We start from the raw sequence: 27,961 nt of genomic DNA on the forward strand, positions 1-27,961 counted from the left end.
ATCGCATTAAAGGTTCATAATATTTGCAAGAACATAAGAGATGATGTGAAAAGTCACGTTCACGTAAACCTCAACTTGTAGAACGCTTTAATGATGGATAATGTTGACACATATGGATATTTCGTCAACTTAGTGCAAGAACTCAATATCTGCTTCTATATTTATATGCAGTTATTGAGTTATTGCACTAAGGTGACGAGTCTTGTGGTACGCTTATCATATATTAGTAGGCATATATAGAAGCAGTCGAATTTTATAAATACATATACATATTTTCTTTTTGCACGTGCAATTAAACAAAAAAAAAGTTATGCTCGTACAAGGGGCCCGCCGAGTGACAGTTATACCCACATGGACACGTCGCATCTACTCGGCTATGTCGTTTGAGACACGTATTATACCACCTGACGAGCAACTAAAGGCAAATACTGAGCTATGATGAACTCGAATGGTTTAGAAATGTAAACAAAGTGTTTAAACTTAGACCAAACTCTTGACGCTTAATTCGGACATTTTTCAGCCGGACAATATCATTTATAACTGGTCTCTTCTCCCACAAGCTAAAGCTATGCGTCTACAGTATATGTATAATGACTGCATAGATATGAGGTTAACTTCAGCATATGCGTGCCAGCGTGAAAATGTCCATGTTTCTCGTTTGCTCGTCCCTTTTGCCCACACGAGCTACTGAATAGTTTTTCATACGTGTATATACTAAATTCTTATGATGTCATCTAGCTCTTGGTAAGTGTTCCGTAAGACTGTCAATAGGACTAACCGCTCGTTTTCTAACTTCTAACAAGCATTTCTAAAGAATACAGCTGTTTCAGAGTACTCCTTTTTTGTTATATTAGAGTCTCACTTGAATTTACCGGATAATGGTTATTATTTGGACCAAAGAGAGCAAAGCTCACACTATAGCTGTTTTGTTTGAAGGAATACACGTGCTTCTTTGGAACAAACATAAAGAAAATATATTGACATTTGAAACGTGCGATGGAAGACATATCATTAAATGAAGTCCATACACGTATATAAATATGATTCAAATGTATAATGATTCGAACCTGCAAATCATTACGTATTGTAAAAATGGTAGATGTGTCTTTCATTAGACCTTCTTTGTCTTACCCTGGCTACAATCTATACAGCAATAAATATATATCTTATCCCGTGATTTGTTCCCCTTTCTGCATCATATTTTAAATCACCACGTTTTCTCGAATCTCATACCAGTTTTGATGGCAAATCAAATTCTATCAAGAACGCAATTAACCATAACCAATTAATGAAACTTGTTCGAATGCTTCATATCTCTGTGTCACGTGTCAAGAAAGGATCCAGTTGACAACGTGTCAAGGTCCTTTGGTACTGTCTTTTCAACTCGGGTTATTCGTTGCTTCAACTTCTGCTGTGTAGAATTAAAGTCTGCTAAAAGTCGTGCAAACCGAGTTTGCAGCGTGTCTAGACCACTTTCTATCCTTTCCAATTTCTGTTCGGTAGTTTCTTGTTGCTGTTCCATCTTTTCCATTAAATCCTCATCTAATAAGTTGTCTTTCTTTAATATTTTCTTTCCCTTATCTATAAGTATTTTCTTAGCATCCGGATATTGATTAAGCACCTCCCAAAGGTCATCTTTAGACAAACAAAACAAATCCGAATACCCAACACTTCTTATATTTGCAGTCCGACGATTTCCATTTTTATTACCGGCGATGTTAAGAATGCTGATTTCCCCAAACACACTGCCTTCACTTAACGTTGCAAACGTTGTCTTGCCATCATCAGAGACCACACCAAGTTGACCACGTTTCACTATGTACATTTCTTTACCAATATCACCTTTTCTACAAATATAATCAACTGGACTGAACACCTGAAGTTTCAGTTTAAGCACCAACTCTACAAGTAAACCCGGTTCACAGTCCTGAAATAAGGCCACTCTTTTCAAAGTATCAAGATGCACGTGTATTGCTATTTCAGCTTTTAATTTATCCGGTAATGCTGACAGTACTTCCTCTTCGTTAAGTGATTGTTTGTTAATCCATAAATAATCAAACCACTTTATTACACGTTGCTCGAGCTCCTTTGACACTTTTCTAAATTCCATATACTGTTTTACACCGTCCATTTTCTGTTGGAATTCCGCTCTGGTTGCATTCATATTAGTAATCATCGAACCAACGTTACCAACGATGGTGGCGAAAATGAGAACCCCAATGAGAAAGTCGACAACAACAAAGAGGTATTCTATGTCTCTATCAGGTTGAGGGGTTTCGCCAATCGTTGTTAGAGTCAACGTTGACCAGTAGAAGCTGTATATGTACTTTCGAGTTAAGGGCTGGTTTTCAGGTATGCTTAGGTTTCCATAAACCCAACCATCGGAACCAAAACCTATGGCGTGTGATATCGCAAAGTAGATGCAAGCATTCCAATGGATGATGATCAATATATACAGCACTAGATTGAGAATGCGGAAAATGTTCGTGAAACTAGTCCGTGTTGCTGTTCTGTCAAAGAACTCTAACACGCGGTTGAATTTTACGATTCGGTTGAACCTTAGTTCTGGCGTATTAATGCCAGTAAGAACGTAGAAAACGTCTGTAGGAATAATACTTATCACGTCCATCTTAAAGTTTGTTCCTTTGAAATAGTTCTTTCTGAGTTTAGTCGTGTTTGTAACCAACAGGCCTTCCTCCAGATAACCTGAAACAGATACAGACCAGTATTAGTATTAAACGTTTAAATGATACTTGTTTAACGTCCCTTGATACAAAATGAAATTATTTCCTTAAAAATATTCACGCAATTACTTAACGGTTTTACCCCCAAGCACTTCATGACTTGCGTTGAGACAACCATTTAGTTGTGGATCCCTCTGCGGATTTACCGTTACCACAGGAACGATTCTCTTATTTTGTTATCAGAGAACCGAACTAAACAGAATGGATATTGAATTACGGCGTTCATTAAATAATGGGTTATGTCTTTATTCCCGAAGAATTGACTGACTCTCACACTACAGTCATTTTAATTGTAAAGCATCGACACGCAAGTTTATTTTTTTTTCAGGACAGTGGAAGGTTTTAATTATTCTTTGTTGAATTCAAAACAATTGATAGTTTCGTCTTGACTTCTGAATTCACGGCTTTATAGACGAAATCGGAAAATTGGCCATTCTCAGCGAGAAAATCCAAAAGCGGTAACTTAGTAAAGAGGATTCTGTCATTTATCATTCTGCAGACAGGAAACCAGTCGTTCTAATGGTAAAACAAAGTCAATAAAACACATACATCATGATTCATGTACACCAATACGCTATCCAAGAAATTGGGATTAGAAACAAGTTGCATACCAGTAGAGGGAGAATGACGATATATCTCATGGATTTTCTTGCCTATGATCTCTTTATCTCAGACCTCAAGACACGATGTTACTTTGAGTAGAGAACATGACCAGTGGATTTAAATGTCTAATTTGTACTACACGTGTAGTTTTGCTTGCCACATATACAAAATTGTGACAAAATATATATATTAGTCTTTCAATGACGAGTATACAAACAGCGAAAATTTCAATGTTGAACAGAAGATGGATTCCGATGATTTGCTAAAATTGTTTTTGTAATCATTATATTAGCGCAGTTTCTTAGAAACATCATGTTCATTTCTGTATTGGAAGTCCGCTAATTGCATCATTATGGATTTAAGATACCATTTCCACAACTCTGAGTTCCTTGTGGATTGATGTGTACTTCAATTGATTTAATGTGATCGGACATAGGAATGGCCATTTTTTTATCCATTCACGCTTTACTGTACACGTATCTGAGTGTTAATGAACACTTAAAAACTAACTTTGTCATCTGGTTAAACCAAAACCTTAAAAAATACTTAATTATAGGACGTGTTTAATATGCATTGCAAAATATTTTCTTCACGATCAAGGCGTGTAAGATACATGGGTAAAATATAATTTGCTCGTTTTGGCAAGCCAAAATATACATTGATGGCATCCGTACCCGAGACCTTGGTTTAAAACAATAAGGAAAAGCCATTCCCCAAGCTCTTCTCATGAATATCAATGTGTCTAACAGTGTCGCGGCGTTGCGACACAGACATTCTGCGTTTCAAGTATATTTTCTACAAATTAAAGAATTCTCTAGAGAGCCCATCTTAGCTAAATGGATCAGGAACATCGATCATACTAATGCGGTGTATTAGAACATTAAGCTTGCAGGAATCATGTCTATGTTAAGCACAAAATGATTACTTTCTTGAAAACGGTTAAATGTGTTCAAAGTTTTCTTTGTATGAAGCTGTAAACATTGTCCAATCTGATTCTTGACAAAATATGTAACATTTTTTTTTTTAATAATATAGACCATAGCTTTGTTCATTCGATTTGAATAATGCTCGCATAATATTTCAAACATTTTAAACATTGTCTATTACCAAAGGCAATTAATAAACCTGTAATGCCAATGTTGACAATGTTCGAAATAGTTAGCAAGTTATTTTTCTGCAATACGGTACGGAACATACAATGAAACGCACCTGTTCTAGAGGAGAAAAACATGTCACATATGTAGATGACGTCACTAAGGTAGTCAAGTGTGAGCCATAATGGGAGATAATTATCTTGGAGTTCCCAGAAGACACTACGTGATACTATAAATAGTACGTTATACATGACTGCACACGAGACGAAGAGAAGCCAGCGGTAGTAGAACGTGTCGCTTGGGTCCACCACGAAGCCCCGCCAGTATCTGAAAGAGGCAGACAAGAATAAACCTCCGAAAAGAATTAAGGTAACACCAACAATAAATTAATAATAAACGATATGGAATAATTTGGCGTTTGTTGTCGTCTGGGTCTCTTGTTGAGTGTTTTTTTTTTTAAGGTTTACCAGTTTAAGCCCTTAGTAGACTCGTGGTCAAGTGAAGTCGTGTTTCACTGATCGGTCAATCTATTTTGATGCGTCTGTGGTCTGTTTGTCGTGTTTGTATTTATGTACATGGTGTTTATACGTATGACGGTAAAGTTGAAAGGTAGTTGGTAGTTGGTAGCTGGGGCTTCGAATATTCAACTACTTAACAGTTGCCAGTTGGGGATTCGAATATTCAACTACCTGCTAGTTTCCAGTTGGTGATTGAACAAACACTGTTTTAATTCACTTTTATTCGTATATTCGCCAGTCGGATATTCGACCATTTCCAGTCGATTATTCGCGAATGTTCAACTGCAAACCAGTTAGTAGTTGGGGATTCAGTTTATGTCTTTATGTATGATTTTAAAGGTCACACATGGGAAAATTAATCGCCAAATGTTTCTTTATGCATGAACACATATGTATCTTTGCGACAAACACTGTTTTAATTTACTTTTATTCGTATATTCGCCAGTCGGATATTCGTCCATTTCCAGTCGATTATTCGCGAATGTTCAACTACTAACCAGTCAGTAGTTGGGGATTCAGCTTATGGCTATAGGTATGGTTTTAAAGGTCACATATGGGAAAATTAATCGCCAAATGTTTCTTTATGCATGTACGTACACATATGTATCTTTGCGATAAACACTGTTTTAATTTACTTTTATTCGTATATTCGCCGGTCGGATATTCGACCATTTTCAGTCGATTATTCGCGAATGTTCAACTGCAAACCAGTCAGTAGTTGGGGATTCAGATTATGTCTATACATATGGTTTTATAGTTCACATGTGGGAAAATTAATCGCCAAATGTTTCTTAATGCATGTACACTCTTTTAATACTCTTAAAGGAAGTATTGTTATGATATTGGACAAAACTACTGAAGTAAAGTTTTTGAGTCCCAATGTTGTTGAACAGCAGTTTTGCAAAATCCTTAAATGAAGAGTACGATTTTGCTAAAATATTTTATGATTCTAGAACTTTTTAAAACTACAGTTTATTAGTTATTTTTCTGAAATGGTTTACACTATTTTGTCTAGAGCAATATTCTTTGGCAAATAAACTCCATGATAATAGTTATTAAATATGTTTCTAGGGCTAACGAGTTTACGCCTGCGTTATTCCATGAGGTCTAATACCATGCACATATGTTGTTCGAAATGTTTTAAAAAGCTTAAGGAATCGTTGCATGATAAAATGGATGTTTTTTGTCGTATAAACGATTGGTTAAGTAAATAATTAGGTTCTATAATAAGTTTTATTTTTGCCATGAATGAAAATCCCTGGTTTTGCTCTATACATCCATAAAGATTCCATGACGGTTGAATTATAGCCGAGGTAGGTAGTTGTGATACTCTGTGTCCATGTCGAGTAACCTCTGTGTCTATGTCGAGTAACCGAGGTAGGTAGTTGTGATACTCTGTGTCCATGTCGAGTAGCCGAGGTAGGTAGTTGTGATACTCTGTGTCCATGTCGAGTAACCTCTGTGTCCATGTCGAGTAACCGGGGAAGGTAGTTGTGATACTCTGTGTCCATGTCGAGTAACCGCGGTAGGTAGTTGTGATACTCTGTGTCCATGTCGAGTAACCTCTGTGTCCATGTCGAGTAACCGAAGTAGGTAGTTGTGATACTCTGTGTCCATGTCGAGTAACATCTATGTCCATGTCGAGTAACCGGGGAAGGTAGTTGTGATTCTCTGTGTCCATGTCGAGTAACCGCGGTAGGTAGTTGTGATACTCTGTGTCCATGTCGAGTAGCCGAGGTAGGTAGTAGTGATACACTGTGTCCATGTCGAGTAGCCGAGGTAGGTAGTTGTGATACACTGTGTCCATGTCGAATAGCCGAGGTAGGTAGTTGTGATACTCTGTGTCCATATCGAATAGCCGAGATAGGTAGTTGTGATACTCGGTGTCCATGTCGAATAGCCGAGGTAGGTAGTTGTGATACTATGTGTCCATGTCGAAAAGCCGAGATAGGTAGTTGTGATACTCGGTGTCCATGTCGAGTAGCCGAGTTGGGTAGTTGTGATACTCTGTGCCCATGCCGAGTAACCGAGGTAGGTAGTTGTGATACTCTGTGTCCATGTCGAGTAGCCAAGTTGGGTAGTGGTGATACTTTGTGTCCATGTCTAGTAGCCGAGTTGGGTAGTTGTAATACTCTGTGTCCATGTCGAGTAACCGAGGTAGGTAGTTGTGATACTCTGTGTCCATGTCGAGTAGCCGAGTTAGAGTTAGGTATTTGTGATACTCTGTGTCCATGTCGAGTAGCCGAGTTAGTTAGTTGTGATACTCTGTGTCCATGTCGAGTAGCCGAGTTAGGTAGATGTGTTACTCTGTGTCCATGTCGAGTAGCCGAGTTAGGTAGTTGTGATACTCTGTGTCCATGTCGAGTAGCCGAGGTAGGTAGTTGTGATACTCTGTGTCCATGTCGAGTAACCGGGGAAGGTAATTGTGATACTCTGTGTCCATGTCACATCTCGAGTAACCGGGGAAGGTAGTTGTGATACTCTGTGTCCATCTCGAGTAAGCTCTGTGTCCAGTTCGAGTAACCGGGGAAGGTAGATGTGATACTCTGTGTCCATGTCGAATAACCGCGGTAGGTAGTTGTGATACTCTGTGTCAATGTCGAGTAACCTCTGTGTCCATGTCGAGTAACCGAAGTAGGTAGTTGTGATACTCTGTGTCCATGCCGAGTAACCGGGGAAGGTAGTTGTGATACTCTGTGTCCATGTCGAGTAACCGCGGTAGGTAGTTGTGATACTCTGTGTCCATGTCGAGAAGCCGAGGTAGGTAGTTCTGAAACACTGTGTCCATGTCGAGTAACCGAGATGGTAGTTGTGATACTTTGTGTCCATGTCGAGTAGCCGAGGTAGGTAGTTGTGATACACTGTGTCCAAGTCGAGTAGCCGAGGTAGGTAGTTGTGATACACTGTGTCAATGTCGAATAGCCGAGGTAGGTAGTTGTGATACTCGGTGTTCATGTCGAATAGCCGAGGTAGGTAGTTGTGATACTCGGTGTCCATGTCGAGTAGCCGAGTTGGGTAGTTGTGATACTCTGTGCCCATGTCGAGTAACCGAGGTAGGTAGTTGTGATACTCTGTGTCCATGTCGAGTAGCCAAGTTGGGTAGTGGTGATACTTTGTGTCCATGTCTAGTAGCCGAGTTGGGTAGTTGTGATACTCTGTGTCCATGTCGAGTAACCGAGGTAGGTACTTGTGATACTCTGTGTCCATGTCGAGTAGCCGAGTTAGAGTTAGGTATTTGTGATACTCTGTGTCCATGTCGAGTAGCCGAGGTAGGTAGTTGTGATAGTCTGTGTCCATGTCGAGTAGCCGAGTAAGGTAGATGTGATACTCTGTGTCCATGTCGAGTAGCCGAGTTAGGTAGTTGTGATACACTATATCCATGTCGAGTAACCGGGGAAGGTAGTTGTGATACTCTGTGTCCATGTCGAGTAACCTCTGTGTCCATGTCGAGTAACCGGGGAAGTTAGTTGTGATACTCTGCGTCTATGTCGAGTAACCGGGGAAGGTAGTTGTGATACTCGGTGTCCATGTCGAGTAACCGGGGAAGGTAGTTGTGATACTCGGTGTCCATGTCGAGTAACCGGGGAAGGTAGTTGTGATACTCGGTGTCCATGTCGAGTAGCCGAGGTAGGTAGTTGTGATACTCGGTGTCCATGTCTAGTAACCGGGGAAGGTAGTTGTGATACTCTGTGTCCATGTCGAGGTAGTTGTGATACTCTGTGTCCATGTCGAATAACCTCTGTGTCCATGCCGAGTAACCGAGGTAGGTAGTTGTGATACACTGTGTCCATGTCGAATAGCCGAGGTAGGTAGTTGTGGTACTCGGTGTCCATGTCGAATAGCCGAGGTAGGTAGTTGTGATATTCGGTGTCCATGTCGAATAGCCGAGGTAGGTAGTTGTGATACTCGGTGTCCATGTCGAATAGCGAGGTAGGTAGTTGTGATACTCGGTGTCCATGTCGAGTAGCCGAGTTGGATAGTTGTGATACTCTGTGCCCATGTCGAGTAACCGAGGTAGGTAGTTGTGATACTCGTGTGTCCATGTCGAGTAGCCAAGTTGGGTAGTTGTGATACTTTGTGTCCATGTCGAGTAGCCGAGTTGGGTAGTTGTGATACTCTGTGTCCATGTCGAGTAACCGAGGTAGGTAGTTGTGATACTCTTTGTCCATGTCGAGTAGCCGAGTTAGAGTTAGGTAGTTGTGATACTCTGTGTCCTTGTCGAGTAGCCGAGTTAGAGTTAGGTAGTTGTGATACTCTGTGTCCATGTCGAGTAGCCGAGTTAGGTAGTTGTGATACTCTGTGTCCATGTCGAGTAGCCGAGTTAGGTAGTTGTGATACTCTGTGTCCATGTCGAGAAGCCGAGTTAGGTAGTTGTGTTACTCTGTGACAATGTCGAGTAGCCGAGTTAGGAAGTTGTGTTACTCTGTGTCCATATCGAGTAGCCGAGTTAGGTAGTTGTGATACTCTGTGTCCATGTCGAGTAGCCGAGGAAGGTAGTGATACTCTGTGTCCATGTCGAGTAACCGAGGTAGGTAGTTGTGATACTCTGTGTCCATGTCGAGTAACCGGGGAAGGTAGTTGTGATACTCTGTGTCCATGTCGAGTTACCGGGGAAGGTAGTTGTGATACTCTGTGTCCATGTCGAGTAGCCGAGTTAGGTAGTTGTGATACTCTGTGTCCATGTCGAGCAGCCGAGTTAGGTAATTGTGATACTCTGTGTCCATGTCGAGTTGCCGAGTTAGGTAGCTGTGATACTCTATGTCCATGTCGAGTAACCGTGGAAGGTATTTGTGATACTCTGTGTCTATGTCGAGTAACCGGGGAAGGTAGTTGTGATACTCTGTGTCCATGTCGAGTAACCGGGGAAGGTAGTTGTGATACTCTGCGTCCATGTCGAGTAACGGGGGAAGGTAGTTGTAATACTCTGTGTCCATGTCGAGTAGCCATGGTAGGTAGTTGTGATACTCGGTGTCCATGTCGAGTAACCGGGGTAGGTAGTTGTGATACTCTGTGTCCATTTCGAGGTAGTTGTGATACTCTGTGTCCATGTCGAGTAACCTCTTGGTCTATGTCGAGTAACCGAGGTAGGTAGTTGTGATACACTGTGTCCATGTCGAGTAACCGGGGAAGGTAGTTGTGATACTCTGTGTCCATGTCGAGTAACCTCTGTGTCCATGTCGAGTAACCGGGGAAGGTAGTTGTGATACTCTGTGTCCATGTCGAGTAACCGGGGAAGGTAGTTGTGATACTCTGTGTCCATGTCGAGTAACCGCGGTAGGTAGTTGTGATACTCTGTGTCCATGTCGAATAACCGAAGTAGGTAGTTGTGATACTCTGTGTCCATGTCGAGAAGCCGAGGTAGGTAGTTCTGAAACACTGTCCATATCGAGTAGCCGAGATGGTAGTTGTGATACTTTGTGTCCATGTCGAGTAGCCGAGGTAGGTAGTTGTGATACACTGCGTCCATGTCGAGTAACCGGGGAAGGTAGTTGTGATACTCGGTGTCCATGTCGAGTAACCGGGGAAGGTAGTTTTGATACTCGGCGTCCATGTCGAGTAACGGGGGAAGGTAGTTGTGATACTCGATGTCCATGTCGAGTAACCGGGGAAGGTAGTTGTCATACTCTGTGTCCATGTCGAGTAACCGGGGAAGGTAGTTGTGATACTCTGTGTCCATGTCGAGTAGCCGAGTTAGGTAGTTGTGATACTCTGTGTCCATGTCGAGTAGCCGAGTTAGGTAGTTGTGATACTCTGTGTCCATGTCGAGTAGCCGAGTTAGGTAGTTGTGATACTCTATGTCCATGTCGAGTAACCGGGGAAGGTAGTTGTGATACTCGGTGTCCATGTCGAGTAACCGGGGAAGGTAGTTGTCATACTCTGTGTCCATGTCGAGTAACCGTGGAAGGTAGTTGTGATACTCTGTGTCCATGTCGAGTAGCCGAGTTAGGTAGTTGTGATACTCTGTGTCCATGTCGAGTAGCCGAGTTAGGTAGTTGTGATACTCTGTGTCCATGTCGAGTAGCCGATTTAGGTAGTTGTGATACTCTATGTCCATGTCGAGTAACCGGGGAAGGTAGTTGTGATACTCTGTGTCCATGTCGAGTAACCGGGGAAGGTAGTTGTGATACTCTGTGTCCATGTCGAGGTAGTTGTGATACTCTGTGTCCATGTCGAGTAACCTCTGTGTCCATGTCGAGTAACCGGGGAAGGTAGTTTGGTACACTGTGTCCATGTCGAGTAACCGGGGAAGGTAGTTGTGATACTCTGTGTCCATGTCGAGTAACCGGGGAAAGTAGTTGTGATACTCGGTGTCCATGTTGAGTAACCGAGGTAGGTAGTTGTGATACTCTGTGTCCATGTCGAGTAACCGAGTTAGGTAGTTGTGTTACTCGGTGTCCATGTCGAGTAGCCGAGTTAGGTAGTTGTGTTACTCTGTGTCCATGTCGAGTAGCCGAGTTAGGTAGTTGTGTTACTTGGTGTCCATGTCGAGTAGCCGAGTTAGGTAGTTGTGTTACTCTGTGTCCATGTCGAGTAGCCGAGTTAGGTAGTTGTGATACTCTGTGTCCATGCCGAGAAGCCGAGTTAGGTAGTTGTGTTACTCTGTGTCCATGTCGAGAAGCCGAGTTAGGTAGTTGTGTTACTCTGTGTCCATGTCGAGTAATCGAGTTAGGTAGTTGTGTTACTCTGTGTCCATGTCGAGTAGCCGAGTTAGGTAGTTGTGATACTCTGTGTCCATGCCGAGTAACCGGGGAAGGTAGTTGTGATACTCTGTGTCCATGTCGAGTAACCGCGGTAGGTAGTTGTGATACTCTATGTCCATGTCGAATAACCGAGGTAGGTAGTTGTGATACTCTGTGTCCATGTCGAGAAGCCGAGGTAGGTAGTTCTAAAACACTGTAACAATGTCGAGTAGCCGAGATGGTAGTTGTGATACTTTGTGTCCATGTCGAGTAGCTGAGGTAGGTAGTTGTGATACACTGTGTCCATGTCGAGTAGCCGAGGTAGGTAGTTGTGATACACTGTGTCCATGTCGAATAGCCGAGGTAGGTAGTTGTGATACTCGGTGTCCATGTCGAATAGATGAGGTAGGTAGTTGTGATACTCGGTGTCCATGTCGAGTAACCGAGGTAGGTAGTTGTGATACTCTGTGTCCATGTCGAGTAACCGGGGAAGGTAGTTGTGATACTCTGTGTCCATGTCGAGTTACCGGGGAAGGTAGTTGTGATACTCTGTGTCCATGTCGAGTAGCCGAGTTAGGGAGTTGTGATACTCTGTATCCATGTCGAGAAGCCGAGTTAGGTAGTTGTGATACTCTGTGTCCATGTCGAGTTGCCGAGTTAGGTAGTTGTGATACTCTATGTCCATGTCAAGTAACCGGGGAAGGTATTTGTGATACTCTGTGTCCATTTCGAGTAACCGGGGAAGGTAGTTTTGATACTCTGTGTCCATGTCGAGTAACCGGGGAAGGTAGTTGTGATACTCTGCGTCCATGTCGAGTAACCGGGGAAGGTAGTTGTGATACTCGGTGTCCATGTCGAGTAACGGGGGAAGGTAGTTGTGATACTCTGTGTCCATGTCGAGTAGCCGTGGTAGGTAGTTGTGATACTCTGTGTCCATGTCGAGTAACCGGGGTAGGTAGTTGTGATACTCTGTGTCCATTTCGAGGTAGATGTGATACTCTGTGTCCATGTCGAGTAACCTCTGGGTCTATGTCGAGTAACCGATGTAGGTAGTTGTGGTACACTGTGTCCATGTCGAGTAACCGGGGAAGGTAGTTGTGATACTCTGTGTCCATGTCGAGTAACCTCTGTGTCCATGTCGAGTAACCGGGGAAGGTAGTTGTGATACTCTGTGTCCATGTCGAGTAACCGGGGAAGGTTGTTATGATACTCTGTGTCCATGTCGAGTAACCGCGGTAGGTAGTTGTGATACTCTGTGTCCATGTCGAATAACCGAGGTAGGTAGTTGTGATACTCTGTGTCCATGTCGGGAAGCCGAGGTAGGTAGTTCTGAAACACTGTGTCCATGTCGAGTAGCCGAGATGGTAGTTGTGATACTTTGTGTCCATGTCGAGTAGCCGAGGTAGGTAGTTGTGATACACTGCGTCCATGTCGAGTAACCGGGGAAGGTAGTTGTGATACTCGGTGTCCATGTCGAGTAACCGGGGAAGGTAGTTTTGATACTCGGCGTCCATGTCGAGTAACGGGGGAAGGTAGTTGTGATACTCGGTGTCCATGTCGAGTAACCGGGGAAGGTAGTTGTCATACTCTGTGTCCATGTCGAGTAACCGGGGAAGGTAGTTGTGATACTCTGTGTCCATGTCGAGTAGCCGAGTTAGGTAGTTGTGATACTCTGTGTCCATGTCGAGTAGCCGAGTTAGGTAGTTGTGATACTCTGTGTCCATGTCGAGTAGCCGAGTTAGGTAGTTGTGATACTCTATGTCCATGTCGAGTAACCGGGGAAGGTAGTTGTGATACTCGGTGTCCATGTCGAGTAACCGGGGAAGGTAGTTGTCATACTCTGTGTCCATGTCGAGTAACCGGGGAAGGTAGTTGTGATACTCTGTGTCCATGTCGAGTAGACGAGTTAGGTAGTTGTGATACTCTGTGTCCATGTCGAGTAGCCGAGTTAGGTAGTTGTGATACTCGGTGTCCATGTCGAGTAGCCGAGTTAGGTAGTTGTGATACTCTATGTCCATGTCGAGTAACCGGGGAAGGTAGTTGTGATACTCTGTGTCCATGTCGAGTAACCGGGGAAGGTAGTTGTGATACTCTGTGTCCATGTCGAGGTAGTTGTGATACTCTGTGTCCATGTCGAGTAACCTCTGTGTCCATGTCGAGTAACCGGGGAAGGTAGTTTGGTACACTGTGTCCATGTCGAGTAACCGGGGGAAGGTAGTTGTGATACTCTGTGTCCATGTCGAGTAACCGGGGAAAGTAGTTGTGATACTCGGTGTCCATGTTGAGTAACCGAGGTAGGTAGTTGTGATACTCTGTGTCCATGTCGAGTAACCGAGTTAGGTAGTTGTGTTACTCGGTGTCCATGTCGAGTAAACGAGTTAGGTAGTTGTGTTACTCTGTGTCCATGTCGAGTAGCCGAGTTAGGTAGTTGTGTTACTCGGTGTCCATGTCGAGTAGCCGAGTTAGGTAATTGTGTTACTCTGTGTCCATGTCGAGTAGCCGGGTTAGGTAGTTGTGATACTCTGTGTCCATGCCGAGAAGCCGAGTTAGGTAGTTGTGTTACTCTGTGTCCATGTCGAGAAGCCGAGTTAGGTAGTTGTGTTACTCGGTGTCAATGTCGAGTAGCCGAGTTAGGTAGTTGTGTTACTCTGTGTCCATGTCGAGTAGCCGAATTAGGTAGTTGTGATACTCTGTGTCCATGCCGAGTAACCGGGGAAGGTAGTTGTGATACTCTGTGTCCATGTCGAGTAACCGCGGTAGGTAGTTGTGATACTCTGTGTCCATGTCGAATAACCGAGGTAGGTAGTTGTGATACTCTGTGTCCATGTCGAGAAGCCGAGGTAGGTAGTTCTAAAACACTGTAACAATGTCGAGTAGCCGAGATGGTAGTTGTGATACTTTGTGTCCATGTCGAGTAGCCGAGGTAGGTAGTTGTGATACACTGTGTCCATGTCGAGTAGCCGAGGTAGGTAGTTGTGATACACTGTGTCCATGTCGAATAGCCGAGGTAGGTAGTTGTGATACTCGGTGTCCATGTCGAATAGCCGAGGTAGGTAGTTGTGATACTCGTTGTCCATGTCGAGTAGCCGAGTTGGGTAGTTGTGATACTCTGTGCCCATGTCGAGTAACCAAGGTAGGTAGTTGTGATACTCGTGTGTCCATGTCGAGTAGCCAAGTTGGGTAGTTGTGATACTTTGTGTCCATGTCGAGTAGCCGAGTTGGGTAGTTGTGATACTCTGTGTCCATGTCGAGTAACCGAGGTAGGTAGTTGTGATACTCTGTGTCCATGTCGAGTAGCCGAGTTAGAGTTAGGTAATTGTGATACTCAGTGTCCTTGTCGAGTAGCCGAGTTAGAGTTAGGTAGTTGTGATACTCTGTGTCCATGTCGAGTAGCCGAGTTAGGTAGTTGTGATACTCTGTGTCCATGTCGAGTAGCCGAGTTAGGTAGTTGTGATACTCTGTGTCCATGTCGAGTAGCCGAGTTAGGTAGTTGTGATACTCTGTGTCCATGTCGAGTAGCCGATTTAGGTAGTTGTGATACTCTATGTCCATGTCGAGTAACCGGGGAAGGTAGTTGTGATACTCTGTGTCCATGTCGAGTAACCGGGGAAGGTAGTTGTGATACTCTGTATCCATGTCGAGGTAGTTGTGATACTCTGTGTCCATGTCGAGTAACCTCTGTATCCATGTCGAGTAACCGGGGAAGGTAGTTTGGTACACTGTGTCCATGTCGAGTAACCGGGGAAAGTAGTTGTGATACTCTGTGTCCATGTCGAGTAACCGGGGAAAGTAGTTGTGATACTCGGTGTCCATGTTGAGTAACCGACTTAGGTAGTTGTGATACTCTGTGTCCATGTCAGGTAGTTGTGTTACTCTGTGTCCATGTCAAGTAGCCGAGTTAGGTAGTTGTGTTACTCTGTGTCCATGTCGAGTAGCCGAGGTAGGTAGTTGTGATTCTCTGTGTCCATGTCGAGTCACCGAGGTAGGTAGTTATGATACTCTGTGTCCATGTCGAGTAACCGGGGAAGGTAGTTGTAATACTCTGTGTCCATGTCGAGTAACCGGGGAAGGTAGTTGTGATACTCTGTGTCCATGTCGAGTAGCCGAGTTAGGTAGTTGTGATAATCTGTGTCCATGTCGAGTAGCCGAGTTAGGTAGTTGTGATACTCTGTGTCCATGTCGAGTAGCCGAGTTAGGTAGTTGTGATACTCTATGTCCATGTCGAGTAACCGAGGTAGGTAGTTGTGATACTCGGTGTCCATGTCTAGTAACCGGGGTAGGTAGTTGTGATACTCTGTGTCCATGTCGAGGTATTTGTGATACTCTGTGTCCATGTCGAGTAACCTCTGTGTCCATGTCGAGTAACCGAGGAAGGTAGTTGTGATACACTGGGTCCATGTCGAATAGCCGAGGTAGGTAGTTGTGGTACTCGGTGTCCATGTCGAATAGCCGAGGTAGGTAGTTGTGATATTCGGTGTCCATGTCGAATAGCCGAGGTAGGTAGTTGTGATACTCTGTGTCCATGTCGACTAGCCGAGTTAGGTAGTTGTGATACTCTGTGTCCATGTCGAGAAGCCGAGTTAGGTAGTTGTGTTACTCTCTGTCCATGTCGAGTAGCCGAGGTAGGTAGTTGTGATACTCTATGTCCATGTCGAGTAGCCGAGGTAAGTAGTTGTGATACTCTGCGTCCATGTCAAGTAAACGGGGAAGGTAGTTGTGATACTCGGTGTCCATGTCGAGTAACCGAGGTAGGTAGTTGTGATACTATGTGTCCATGGCGAATAACCGAGGTAGGTAGTTGTGATACTCTGTGTTCATGTCGAGTAGCTGAGATAGGTAGTTGTGATACTCTGTGTTCATGTCGAGTAGCCGAGGTAGGTAGTTGTGATACTCTATGTCCATGTCGAGTAGCCGAGGTAGGTAGTTGTGATACTCTGCGTCCATGTCGAGTAAACGGGGAAGGTAGTTGTGATACTCGGTGTCCATGTCGAGTAACCGAGGTAGGTAGTTGTGATACTATGTGTCCATGGCGAATAACCGAGGTAGGTAGTTGTGATACTCTGTGTTCATGTCGAGTAGCTGAGATAGGTAGTTGTGATACTCTGTGTTCATGTCGAGTAGCCGAGGTAGGTAGTTGTGATACTCGGTGTTCATGTCGAGTAGCCGAGTTAGGTAATTGTGATACATGTCGAATAACCGAGGTAGGTAGTTGTGATACTCTATGTCCATGTCGAGTAACCGAGGTAGGTAGTTGTGATACTCGTGTTTATGTCGAGTAACCGGGGAAGGTAGTTGTGATACTCTGTGTCCATGTCGAGTAACCGAGGAAGGTAGTTGTGATACTCTGTGTCCATGTCGAATAGCCGAGGTAGGTAGTTGTGATACTCGGTGTTCATGTCGAGTAACCGAGGTAGGTAGTTTTGATACTCTGTGTCCATGTCGAGTAACCGATGTAGGTAGTTGTGATACTCTGTGTCCATGTCGAGTAACCGAGGTAGGTAGTAGTGATACTCTGTGTCCATGTCGAGTAACCGGAGAAGGTAGTTGTGATACTCGGTGTCCATGTCGAATAACCGAGGTAGGTAGTTGTGATACTATGTGTCCATGTCGAATAACCGAGGTAGGTAGTTGTGATACTATGTGTCCATGTCGAATAACCGAGGTAGTTAGTTGTGATACTCGGTGTCTATGGCGAATTACCGAGGTAGGTAGTTGTGATACTATGTGTCCATGGCGAATAGCCGAGGTAGGTAGTTGTGATACTATGTGTCCATGTCGAATAACCGAGGTAGGTAGTTTTGATACTATGTGTTCATGTCGAGTAACCGGGGAAGGTAGTTGTAATACTCGGTGTCCATGTCGAATAGCCAAGGTAGGTAGTTGTGATACTATGTGTCCATATCGAATAGCCGAGGTAGGTAGTTGTGATACTATGTGTTCATGGCGAATAGCTGAGATAGGTAGTTGTGATACTATGTGTCCATGTCGAATAACCGAGGTAGGTAGTTGTGATACTCGGTGTCCATGTCGAGTAACCGGGGAAGGTAGTTGTGATATTCGGTGTCCATGTCGAATAACCGAGGTAGGTAGTTGTGATACTATGTGTCCATGACGAATAGCCGAGGTAGGTAGTTGTGATACTTTGTGTCCATGGCGAATAACCGAGGTAGGTAGTTGTGATACTCTGTGTCCATGGGGAATAGCCGAGGTAGGTAGTTGTGATACTCTGAGTCCATTTCGAATAACCGAAGTAGGTAGTTGTGATACTATGTGTCCATGGCGAATGACCGAGGAAAGTAGTTGTGATACTATGTGTCCATGTCGAATAACCGAGGTAGGTAGTTGTGATACAATATGTCCATGGCGAATAGCCGAGGTAGGTAGTTGTGATACTATGTGTCCATGTCGAGTAGCCGAGTTGGGTAGTTGTGATACTATGTGTCCATGGCGAATAACCGAGGTAGGTAGTTGTGATACTCTGTGTCCATGGCGAATAGCCGAGGTAGGTAGTTGTGATACTATTTGTCCATGGCGAATAACCGAGGTAGGTAGTTGTGATACTCTCTGTCAATGGCGAATAGCCGAGGTAGGTAGTTGTGATACTATGTGTCCATGGCGAATAACCGAGGTAGGTAGTTGTGATACTATGTGTCCATGGCGAATAGCCGAGGTAGGTAGTTGTGATACTATGTGTCCATGGCGAATAACCGAGGTAGGTAGTTGTGATACTATGTGTCCATGGCGAATAACCGAGGTAGGTAGTTGTGATACTCTGTGTCCATGGCGAATAGCCGAGGTAGGTAGTTGTGATACTATGTGTCCATGGCGAATAACCGAGGTTGGTAGTTGTGATACTCTCTGTCCATGGCGAATAGCCGAGGTAGGTAGTTGTGATACTCGGTGTCCATGTCGAGTAGCCGGGGAAGGTAGTTGTGATACTCTGTGTCCATGTCGAATAACCGAGGTAGGTAGTTGTGATACTATGTGTCCATTGCGAATAGTCGAGGTAGGTAGTTGTGATACTTTGTGTCCATGGCGAATAACCGAGGTAGGTAGTTGTGATACTCTGTGTCCATGGGGAATAGCCGAGGTAGGTAGTTGTGATACTCTGTGTCCATTTCGAATAACCGAGGTAGGTAGTTGTGATACTATGTGTCCATGGCGAATAACCGAGGAAGGTAGTTGTGATACTATGTGTCCATGTCGAATAACCGAGGTAGGTAGTTGTGATACAATATGTCCATGCCGAATAGCCGAGGTAGGTAGTTGTGATACTCTGTGTTCATGTCGAGTAGCTGAGATAGGTATTTGTGATACTATGTGTCCATGGCGAATAACCGAGGTAGGTAGTTGTGACACTCTGTATTCATTTCGAGTAGTTGAGATAGGTAGTTGTGATACTCTGTGTTCATGTCGAGTAGCCGAGTTAGGTAATTGTGATACTCGGTGTTCATGTCGAGTAGCCGAGTTAGGTAATTGTGATACATGTCGAATAACCGAGGTAGGTAGTTGTGATACTCTATGTCCATGTCGAGTAACCGAGGTAGGTAGTTGTGATACTCGTGTTTATGTCGAGTAACCAGGGAAGGTAGTTGTGATACTCTGTGTCCATGTCGAGTAACCGAGGAAGGTAGTTGTGATACTCTGTGTCCATGTCGAATAGCCGAGGTAGGTAGTTGTGATACTCGGTGTTCATGTCGAGTAACCGAGGTAGGTAGTTTTGATACTCTGTGTCCATTTCGAGTAACCGATGTAGGTAGTTGTGATACTCTGTGTCCATGTCGAGTAACCGAGGTAGGTAGTAGTGATACTCTGTGTCCATGTCGAGTAACCGGAGAAGGTAGTTGTGATACTCGGTGTCCATGTCGAATAACCGATGTAGGTAGTTGTGATACTATGTGTCCATGTCGAATAACCGAGGTAGGTAGTTGTGATACTAGGTGTCCATGTCGAATAACCGAGGTAGGTAGTTGTGATACTCGGTGTCTATGGCGAATTACCGAGGTAGGTAGTTGTGATACTATGTGTCCATGGCGAATAGCCGAGGTAGGTAGTTGTGATACTATGTGTCCATGTCGAATAACCGAGGTAGGTAGTTTTGATACTATGTGTTCATGTCGAGTAACCGGGGAAGGTAGTTGTAATACTCGGTGTCCATGTCGAATAGCCGAGGTAGGTAGTTGTGATACTATGTGTCCATGTCGAATAGCCGAGGTAGGTAGTTGTGATACTATGTGTTCATGGCGAATAGCTGAGATAGGTAGTTGTGATACTATGTGTCCATGTCGAATAACCGAGGTAGGTAGTTGTGATACTCGGTGTCCATGTCGAGTAACCGGGGAAGGTAGTTGTGATATTCGGTGTCCATGTCGAATAACCGAGGTAGGTAGTTGTGATACTATGTGTCCATGACGAATAGCCGAGTTAGGTAGTTGTGATACTATGTGTCCATGTCGAGTAGCCGAGTTGGGTAGTTGTGATACTATGTGTTTATGTCGAATAACCGAGGTAGGTAGTTGTGATACTATGTGTCCATGGCGAATAGCCGAGGTAGGTAGTTGTGATACTCTGTGTTCATGTCGAATAACCGAGGTAGGTAGTTGTGATACTATGTGTCCATGGCGAATAACCGAGGTAGGTAGTTGTGATACTATGTGTCCATGGCGAATAGCCGAGGTAGGTAGTTGTGATACTCTGTGTCCATATCGAATAACCGAGGTAGGTAGTTGTGATACTATGTGTCCATGGCGAATAACCGAGGTAGGTAGTTGTGATACTATGTGTCCATGTCGAGTAACAGAGGAAGGTAGTTGTGATACTATGTGTCCATTGCGAATAACCGAGGTAGGTAGTTGTGATACTATGTGTCCATGGCGAATAACCGAGGTAGGTAGTTGTGATACTATGTGTCCATGGCGAATAACCGAGGTAGGTAGTTGTGAAACTCTGTGTCCATGGCGAATAGCCGAGGTAGGTAGTTGTGATACTATGTGTCCATGGCGAATAACCGAGGTAGGTAGTTGTGATACTCTCTGTCCATGGCGAATAGCCGAGGTAGGTAGTTGTGATACTCGGTGTCCATGTCGAGTTTCCGGGGAAGGTAGTTGTGATACTCGGTGTCCATGTCGAATAGCCGAGGTAGGTAGTTGTGATACTATGTGTCCATTGCGAATAGCCGAGGTAGGTAGTTGTGATACTTTGTGTCCATGGCGAATAACCGAGGTAGGTAGTTGTGATACTCTGTGTCCATGGGGAATAGCCGAGGTAGGTAGTTGTGATACTCTGTGTCCATTTCGAATAACCGAGGTAGGTAGTTGTGATACTATGTGTCCATGGCGAATAACCGAGGTAGGTAGTTGTGATACTCTCTGTCCATGGCGAATAGCCGAGGTAGGTAGTTGTGATACTATGTGTCCATGGCGAATAACCGAGGTAGGTAATTGTGATACATGTCGAATAACCGAGGTAGGTAGTTGTGATACTATGTGTCCATGGCGAATAGCCGAGGTAGGTGTGTCCATGTCGAATAGCCGAGGTAGGTAGTTGTGATACTATGTGTCCATGTCGAATAGCCAAGGTAGGTAGTTGTGATACTATGTGTCCATGTCGAGTAGCCGAGGTAGGTAGTTGTGATACTATGTGTCCATGTCGAATAGCCGAGGTAGGTAGTTGTGATACTATGTGTCCATGTCGAATAGCCGAGGTAGGTAGTTGTGATACTCTGTGTTCATGTCGAGTAGCCGAGGTAGGTAGTTGTGATACTATGTGTCCATGTCGAATAGCCAAGGTAGGTAGTTGTGATACTATGTGTCCATGGCGAATAGCCGAGGTAGGTAGTTGTGATACTATGTGTCCATGTCGAATAGCCGAGGTAGGTAGTTGTGATACTATGTGTCCATGGCGAATAGCCGAGGTAGGTAGTTGTGATACTATGTGTCCATGTCGAATAGCCGAGGTAGGTAGTTGTGATACTATGTGTCCATGTCGAATAGCCGAGGTAGGTAGTTGTGATACTATGTGTCCATGGCGAATAACCGAGGTAGGTAGTTGTGATACTATGTGTCCATGTCGAATAGCCGAGGTATTTAGTTGTGATACTATGTGTCCATGGCGAATAACCGAGGTAGGTAGTTGTGATACTATGTGTCCATGTCGAATAGCCGAGGTAGGTAGTTGTGATACTCTGTGTCCATGTCGAGTAGCCGAGGTAGGTAGTTGTGATACTATGTGTCCATGTCGAATAGCCGAGGTAGGTAGTTGTGATACTATGTGGCCATGGCGAATAACCGAGGTAGGTAGTTGTGATAGTATGAGGCCAGGTCGAATAACCGAGGTAGGTAGTTGTGATACTATGTGTCCATGGCGAATAGCCGAGGTAGGTAATTGTGATACTCTCTGTCCATGGCGAATAGCCGAGGTAGGTAGTTGTGATACTATGTGTCCATGTCGAATAGCCGAGGTAGGTAGTTGTGATACTCTGTGTCCATGTCGAATAACCGAGGTAGGTAGTTTTGATACGCTGTGTCCATGGCGAATAACCGAGGTAGGTAGTTGTGATACTATGTGTCCATGGCGAATAACCGAGGTAGGTAGTTGTGATACTCTGTGTCCATTGCGAATAACCGAGGTAGGTAGTATTGATACTATGTGTCCATGGCGAATAACCGAGGTAGGTAGTATTGATACTATGTGTCCATGGCGAATAACCGAGGTAGGTAGTATTGATACGCTGTGTCCATTGCGAATAACCGAGGTAGGTAGTATTGATACTATGTGTCCATGGCGAATAACCGAGGTAGGTAGTTGTGATACTCTGTGTTCATGTCGAGTAGCTGAGATAGGTAGTATTGATACTATGTGTCCATGGCGAATAACCGAGGTAGGTAGTTGTGATACTCTGTGTTCATGTCGAGTAGCCGAGGTAGGTAGTATTGATAATATGTGTCCATGGCGAATAACCGAGGTAGGTAGTATTGATACTATGTGTCCATGGCGAATAACCGAGGTAGGTAGTTGTGATACTCTGTGTTCATGTCGAGTAGCTGAGATAGGTAGTATTGATACTATGTGTCCATGGCGAATAACCGAGGTAGGTAGTTGTGATACTCTGTGTTCATGTCGAGTAGCTGAGATAGGTAGTATTGATACTATGTGTCCATGGCGAATAACCGAGGTAGGTAGTTGTGATACTCTGTGTTCATGTCGAGTAGCCGAGGTAGGTAGTTCTGATACTCTGTGTTCATGTCGAGTAGCCGAGGTAGGTAGTATTGATACTATGTGTCCATGGCGAATAACCGAGGTAGGTAGTATTGATACTATGTGTCCATGGCGAATAACCGAGGTAGGTAGTTGTGATACTCTGTGTTCATGTCGAGTAGCTGAGATAGGTAGTATTGATACTATGTGTCCATGGCGAATAACCGAGGTAGGTAGTTGTGATACTCTGTGTTCATGTCGAGTAGCTGAGATAGGTAGTATTGATACTATGTGTCCATGTCGAATAGCCGAGGTAGGTAGTTGTGATACTCTGTGTTCATGTCGAGTAGCCGAGGTAGGTAGTTGTGATACTCTGTGTTCATGTCGAGTAGCCGAGGTAGGTAGTATTGATACTATGTGTCCATGGCGAATAACCGAGGTAGGTAGTATTGATACTATGTGTCCATGGCGAATAACCGAGGTAGGTAGTATTGATACTATGTGTCCATGGCGAATAACCGAGGTAGGTAGTATTGATACGCTGTGTCCATTGCGAATAACCGAGGTAGGTAGTATTGATACTATGTGTCCATGGCGAATAACCGAGGTAGGTAGTTGTGATACTCTGTGTTCATGTCGAGTAGCTGAGATAGGTAGTATTGATACTATGTGTCCATGTCGAGTAGCCGAGGTAGGTAGTTGTGATACTCTGTGTTCATGTCGAGTAGCCGAGGTAGGTAGTATTGATACTATGTGTCCATGGCGAATAACCGAGGTAGGTAGTTGTGTTACTCTGTGTTCATGTCGAGTAGCTGAGATAGGTAGTTGTGATACTCTGTGTTCATGTCGAGTAGCCGAGGTAGGTAGTTGTGATACTCGGTGTTCATGTCGAGTAGCCGAGTTAGGTAGTTTTGATACTATGTGTCCATGGCGAATAACCGAGGTAGGTAGTTTAGATACTCTGTGTTCATGTCGAGTAGCCAAGGTAGGTAGTTTTGATACTCTGTGTTCATGTCGAGTAGCTGATATAGGTAGTTGTGATACTCTTTGTTCATGTCGAGTAGCCGAGGTAGGTAGTTGTGTTACTCTGTGTCCATGTCGAGTAGCTGAGGAATATAGTTGTGATACTCTGTGTCCATGGCGATTAACCGAGGTAGGTAGTTGTGATACTCTGTGTTCATGTCGAGTAGCCGAGGTAGGTAGTTTTGATGCTCTGTGTTCATGTCGAGTAGTCGAATTAGGTAGTTGTGATACTCTGTGTCCATGGCGAATAACCGAGGTAGGTAGTTTAGGTACTCTGTGTTCATGTCGAGTAGCCGAGGTAGGTAGTTGTGTTACTCTGTGTTCATGTCGAGTAGCCGAGGTAGGTAGTTGTGATACTCTGCGTCCATGTCGAGTAGCCGAGGTAGGTAGTTGTGATACTATGTGTTCATGTCGAGTAGCCGAGGTAGGTAGTAGTGATACTGTGTCCAAGAACAAAGAGTATCAATACTTCCTACCTCGGCTACTCGACATAGCATCGGACAATTGAGTGTGTTGTTATAAGTCTTTTATGGGTAATTTGAAAGGGAATAATAAACTGACGTTTTAATACTGAATACATGTTCCTTACATTTCCACGCAAGGGACGTGACATCAAATGAATGTTTGTTTAAAAAACAGAACATAATTAAACAAAAATATTATATTCTACAGTACTTACTTGCCAGCAATTTTGTTTTAACAACAACACTTTTACTAAAATGGTATTCAATAAACTGTTTTAAAATGTGATACCATTCATGACAAATTTTTAGTTGTAAATTGTACATATCTTTTTATTGAATATATCCGTTAAGGAGGAAATAAAGATATTGAACTGAATTGAACATATAAAATTATGAAAATCTCTGAGCAATTTTTTGCAACAGCGTATATAAATGGAGGTATATATGTTTTGTTTTTGTTAACAAATCTTAACTCATAGATAGATAGATAGATAAATATTTATGAGCGAGGCAAATTGCCGTTTACATTCAAACCACAAAGACTCTCACTTGATATCAGATATTTTTCTTGTCCGTCTCTCTGGTGTATGTGACCTGGATTCGTTTGCCCCGCCCATAGCAACGCGTTCCAGAAACGAATCTGGTCGCTGTGGCAATGGTCGCGTGCCACGCAATCTTCCTGACGCCCAGGCTTTTATGACCTGTGAAGAAAAGAAAAACAGTTTATGTATAGAACACACACTAAAACATTGGCTTAATTAAACAATTCCTTTTCTTTTCACGGGACAAGCAAGGCCAGAAAATATTCAGAGACAAATCTTGTTAATTGAAAGTGTTCTTGTAACAGGTCATAATAGTTATTTTGAAATGTATTTTAAAAACAATGTGTGCAACTGCTGTCTATTTTTCAAACAGCATTATATGTTGTTATCAAAATGTTCTGCACGGGTCCATTTCATATATGTACATCAGTGTTGTCTCCTTGCAACGATTGCTTCTCAAAATGAGTTGGTATTCAAGTTTGGTTTGCACCGATATTCATTTGGGCATTGGAAGACTTTCAATCAATTTCGCCTGAACGCAAGTGTAACTGGCATGAAGACGTTCGAGGATTCATAGGCATTTCAGGCAATGGACTAAACAACTGTGACAAACATGGCCTGATCTTTACCATATGCCCATTGCATTGATCAGAAAAACAACATCCCATTCGTTTGTTGGTCGCAAGATAAAAACGTTTCTGACAGATCCCTAAATGAGGTCGTTTATCAGAGAAAGCCACCGAGATTTGTTAATATATATCTTATAGCGGCCCGACAGACAACGCAAGATAAGTCTTTGTTCTATAGAAAATCTTGAGCGCTGGTTTTGTCACGTTATTTGCTGAACATAGCACAGTTAGACAAGGCAATTTAAAGTGCAGCACATTATGTAGGTTCATCACAAAGTATCACACGCATCTGCTTCTCTCCTTAATTGTGCTTAATCAATATGTTCATCGTTTTCGTACCCTATAGGGGAGTATATATACCACAATTTTACAGTGAATTTAAACGGGTAAAAGTTAATCGTATTTTCATTGCCGCATTTAACTCCTCAGCAAGAAAGGCTGCCATCCTAGGGACAAAAACTATTCAAGAATAGTTATGTTAACATCACATAATTGAATGCTCAGCTAATGACATTATATGTAACTAATTTTAAGTTTAGTCTGAAATTGAAACGCGTAAGGAGAAGTATTTCAACACACCAATACTTCAAACCCTAGACATTTCGACCCTTAAACTAGTTTTCCCCTAGATATCTAGACAGTTAAACACAGTTTAAAAAGTTATCCAAATTAATATAGCTTAGTATCTAAGACAATTTTTGAGGATAATTCAACAATAAATAAAAAACGAATTTCAGAAATATTTATTAAAATAAAATTTGAAATATAAGCATTTGTGAATTATATATGTGTGTTATCTCGTAGCTGTATTTTGGATTTAATACATTCGTCATTTGTGTTATTTCTTCTTTAAAGCAAATTCAATTATATAAATCCACTCTTAGGAACACAAACAGCCCCTTAAAAATCAACAAGGTGAATGTGATATGATGAGTGTATATCCATTTATGTTGTATGAGTATTTGTATAAGTGAAATACATCTAAGCACTAACGAAGGAGTTTTGCCTTATTTCTGCCGCTTTATCTAAACATAAACAAAATCAATTTTAAAATTAATATTGTTTCACATGATCTGTTTTTTTCAAAATTGAATGCATGTATTTGTCAAGATGTTTTCTTGTTAGGTGACTAGTAAATCGTTCCATCGGTTTAACAGTTATGAATATTTATATCAGGGTGCGCCAGGCTCGGTATCATGAACGGAGGTAGTGTTTTAAGGAGTCGGTTACATTGTACTAATTTTTAAAAAGTTTCAACTCAACATCCAATCATACACATGCATTTATTTCGAAGTAATCTAATCCTGCTACAAAGACATTTCCTGCGCTATATAGAAATACATTTTTGTTCAACCAGACGACAAAAAACTGGAACCATTTATTGTACCAACATCGTGCGTATCGCTGTTTCCCCATCCTATAAGCTAGACTGACCTTTCTAAATGACGAGGCATCATCTCAGATATCACCGAGTTAATTTTAATTCTGAATGTATTTTCTGTACAATAGAAACATGACTGACTGCCACTCCGGGCTACACGACATATTGCAGAGTCAACCAAACATTGCAGTACTTTGATGAGGAATTTAGATGTATTCGCTGTTTGGTCATTTGTTGCATGAGTGTAAGTGGGTCTTGGTGTCAATACGCTACTGTTCAGTTCTTGTGAAGGATATTCTAATGTTTTTTATATTTGAAAAAAAACCCCACATCTTTGACGATGTAAAGCTTAATTGATATCTCCATTTTCATTTGACGTCGGTTTTGTTGGTATAATTTGTAGTTCATACTTATTATTTTTTAGCACGATTGTGAAGAAAGCTTATAGCTTCGAGAAACACTCTCGAGTCGGTTTTCTTGATAGAAACTTGTACTGATGTCCATTTTGAGAGGTCATGAAAAAGATCGCCTGTTGGAATTAGAACCCACAACATGTTTGATGAGATGCGGACATTATTACCACCTAACCGTTCTCACCATCTATATAGGTTTGATATCATGTTTCTGACTTTCAGACAAAATATATATGGTTAACTCTATATATGTATATTATTCCACGTGTTCATACCTCTTCCAACATTTAAGATGACGTCAACCAGTCCGTATTTTTGTGAGCAACCCGCTATTATCGGCCTATATAAACAGGAAGTCTGCAGTGTAGGGACAATGTTGCGTAATCGTCACGCGACAACGTTCGAAACGATATGTCTGTCAATTTGCATATTAAGTCTACGTGGATTTGTAAATGTTTTGCAGATCTAATATATATATATTTTTAAATAGTCGAGTTGGTATTTTGCGACACATAGACTTTGCATCACTACCATGCAGTAAAATCGTTACTTATTATAGAGTTCATGGTAAGGGATCTATAATTGTCTATGACATGAATGACCTTGTAACAAATATCCAAGTATTTTAAAAACGGATTTACGAACAAGGTTTGCGAGTTTACGCAACAATGTGA

General features: G+C 42.9%; 1 protein-coding gene across 1 annotated transcript in view; it reads right to left on the minus strand.

The window, feature by feature from the left end:
- Positions 1 to 237: 237 nt before the first annotated feature.
- Positions 238 to 27,961, minus strand: part of LOC128228911 (cyclic nucleotide-gated cation channel alpha-3-like) — a 49,117-nt gene continuing 21,393 nt past the window's right edge. Inside the window, exons 3-5 of the mRNA XM_052940457.1 lie at positions 24,872 to 25,023; positions 4,557 to 4,768; positions 238 to 2,706 (exon numbers count right to left, since the gene is read on the minus strand). Of these exons, the coding sequence (XP_052796417.1) occupies positions 1,322 to 2,706; positions 4,557 to 4,768; positions 24,872 to 25,023 (1,749 nt within the window). The 3' untranslated portion in view covers positions 238 to 1,321. The remainder of the gene's footprint in view (positions 2,707 to 4,556; positions 4,769 to 24,871; positions 25,024 to 27,961) is intronic.

This window comes from Mya arenaria, chromosome 3 (genome assembly GCF_026914265.1).
Source record: "Mya arenaria isolate MELC-2E11 chromosome 3, ASM2691426v1".
Taxonomy (NCBI): domain Eukaryota; kingdom Metazoa; phylum Mollusca; class Bivalvia; order Myida; family Myidae; genus Mya; species Mya arenaria.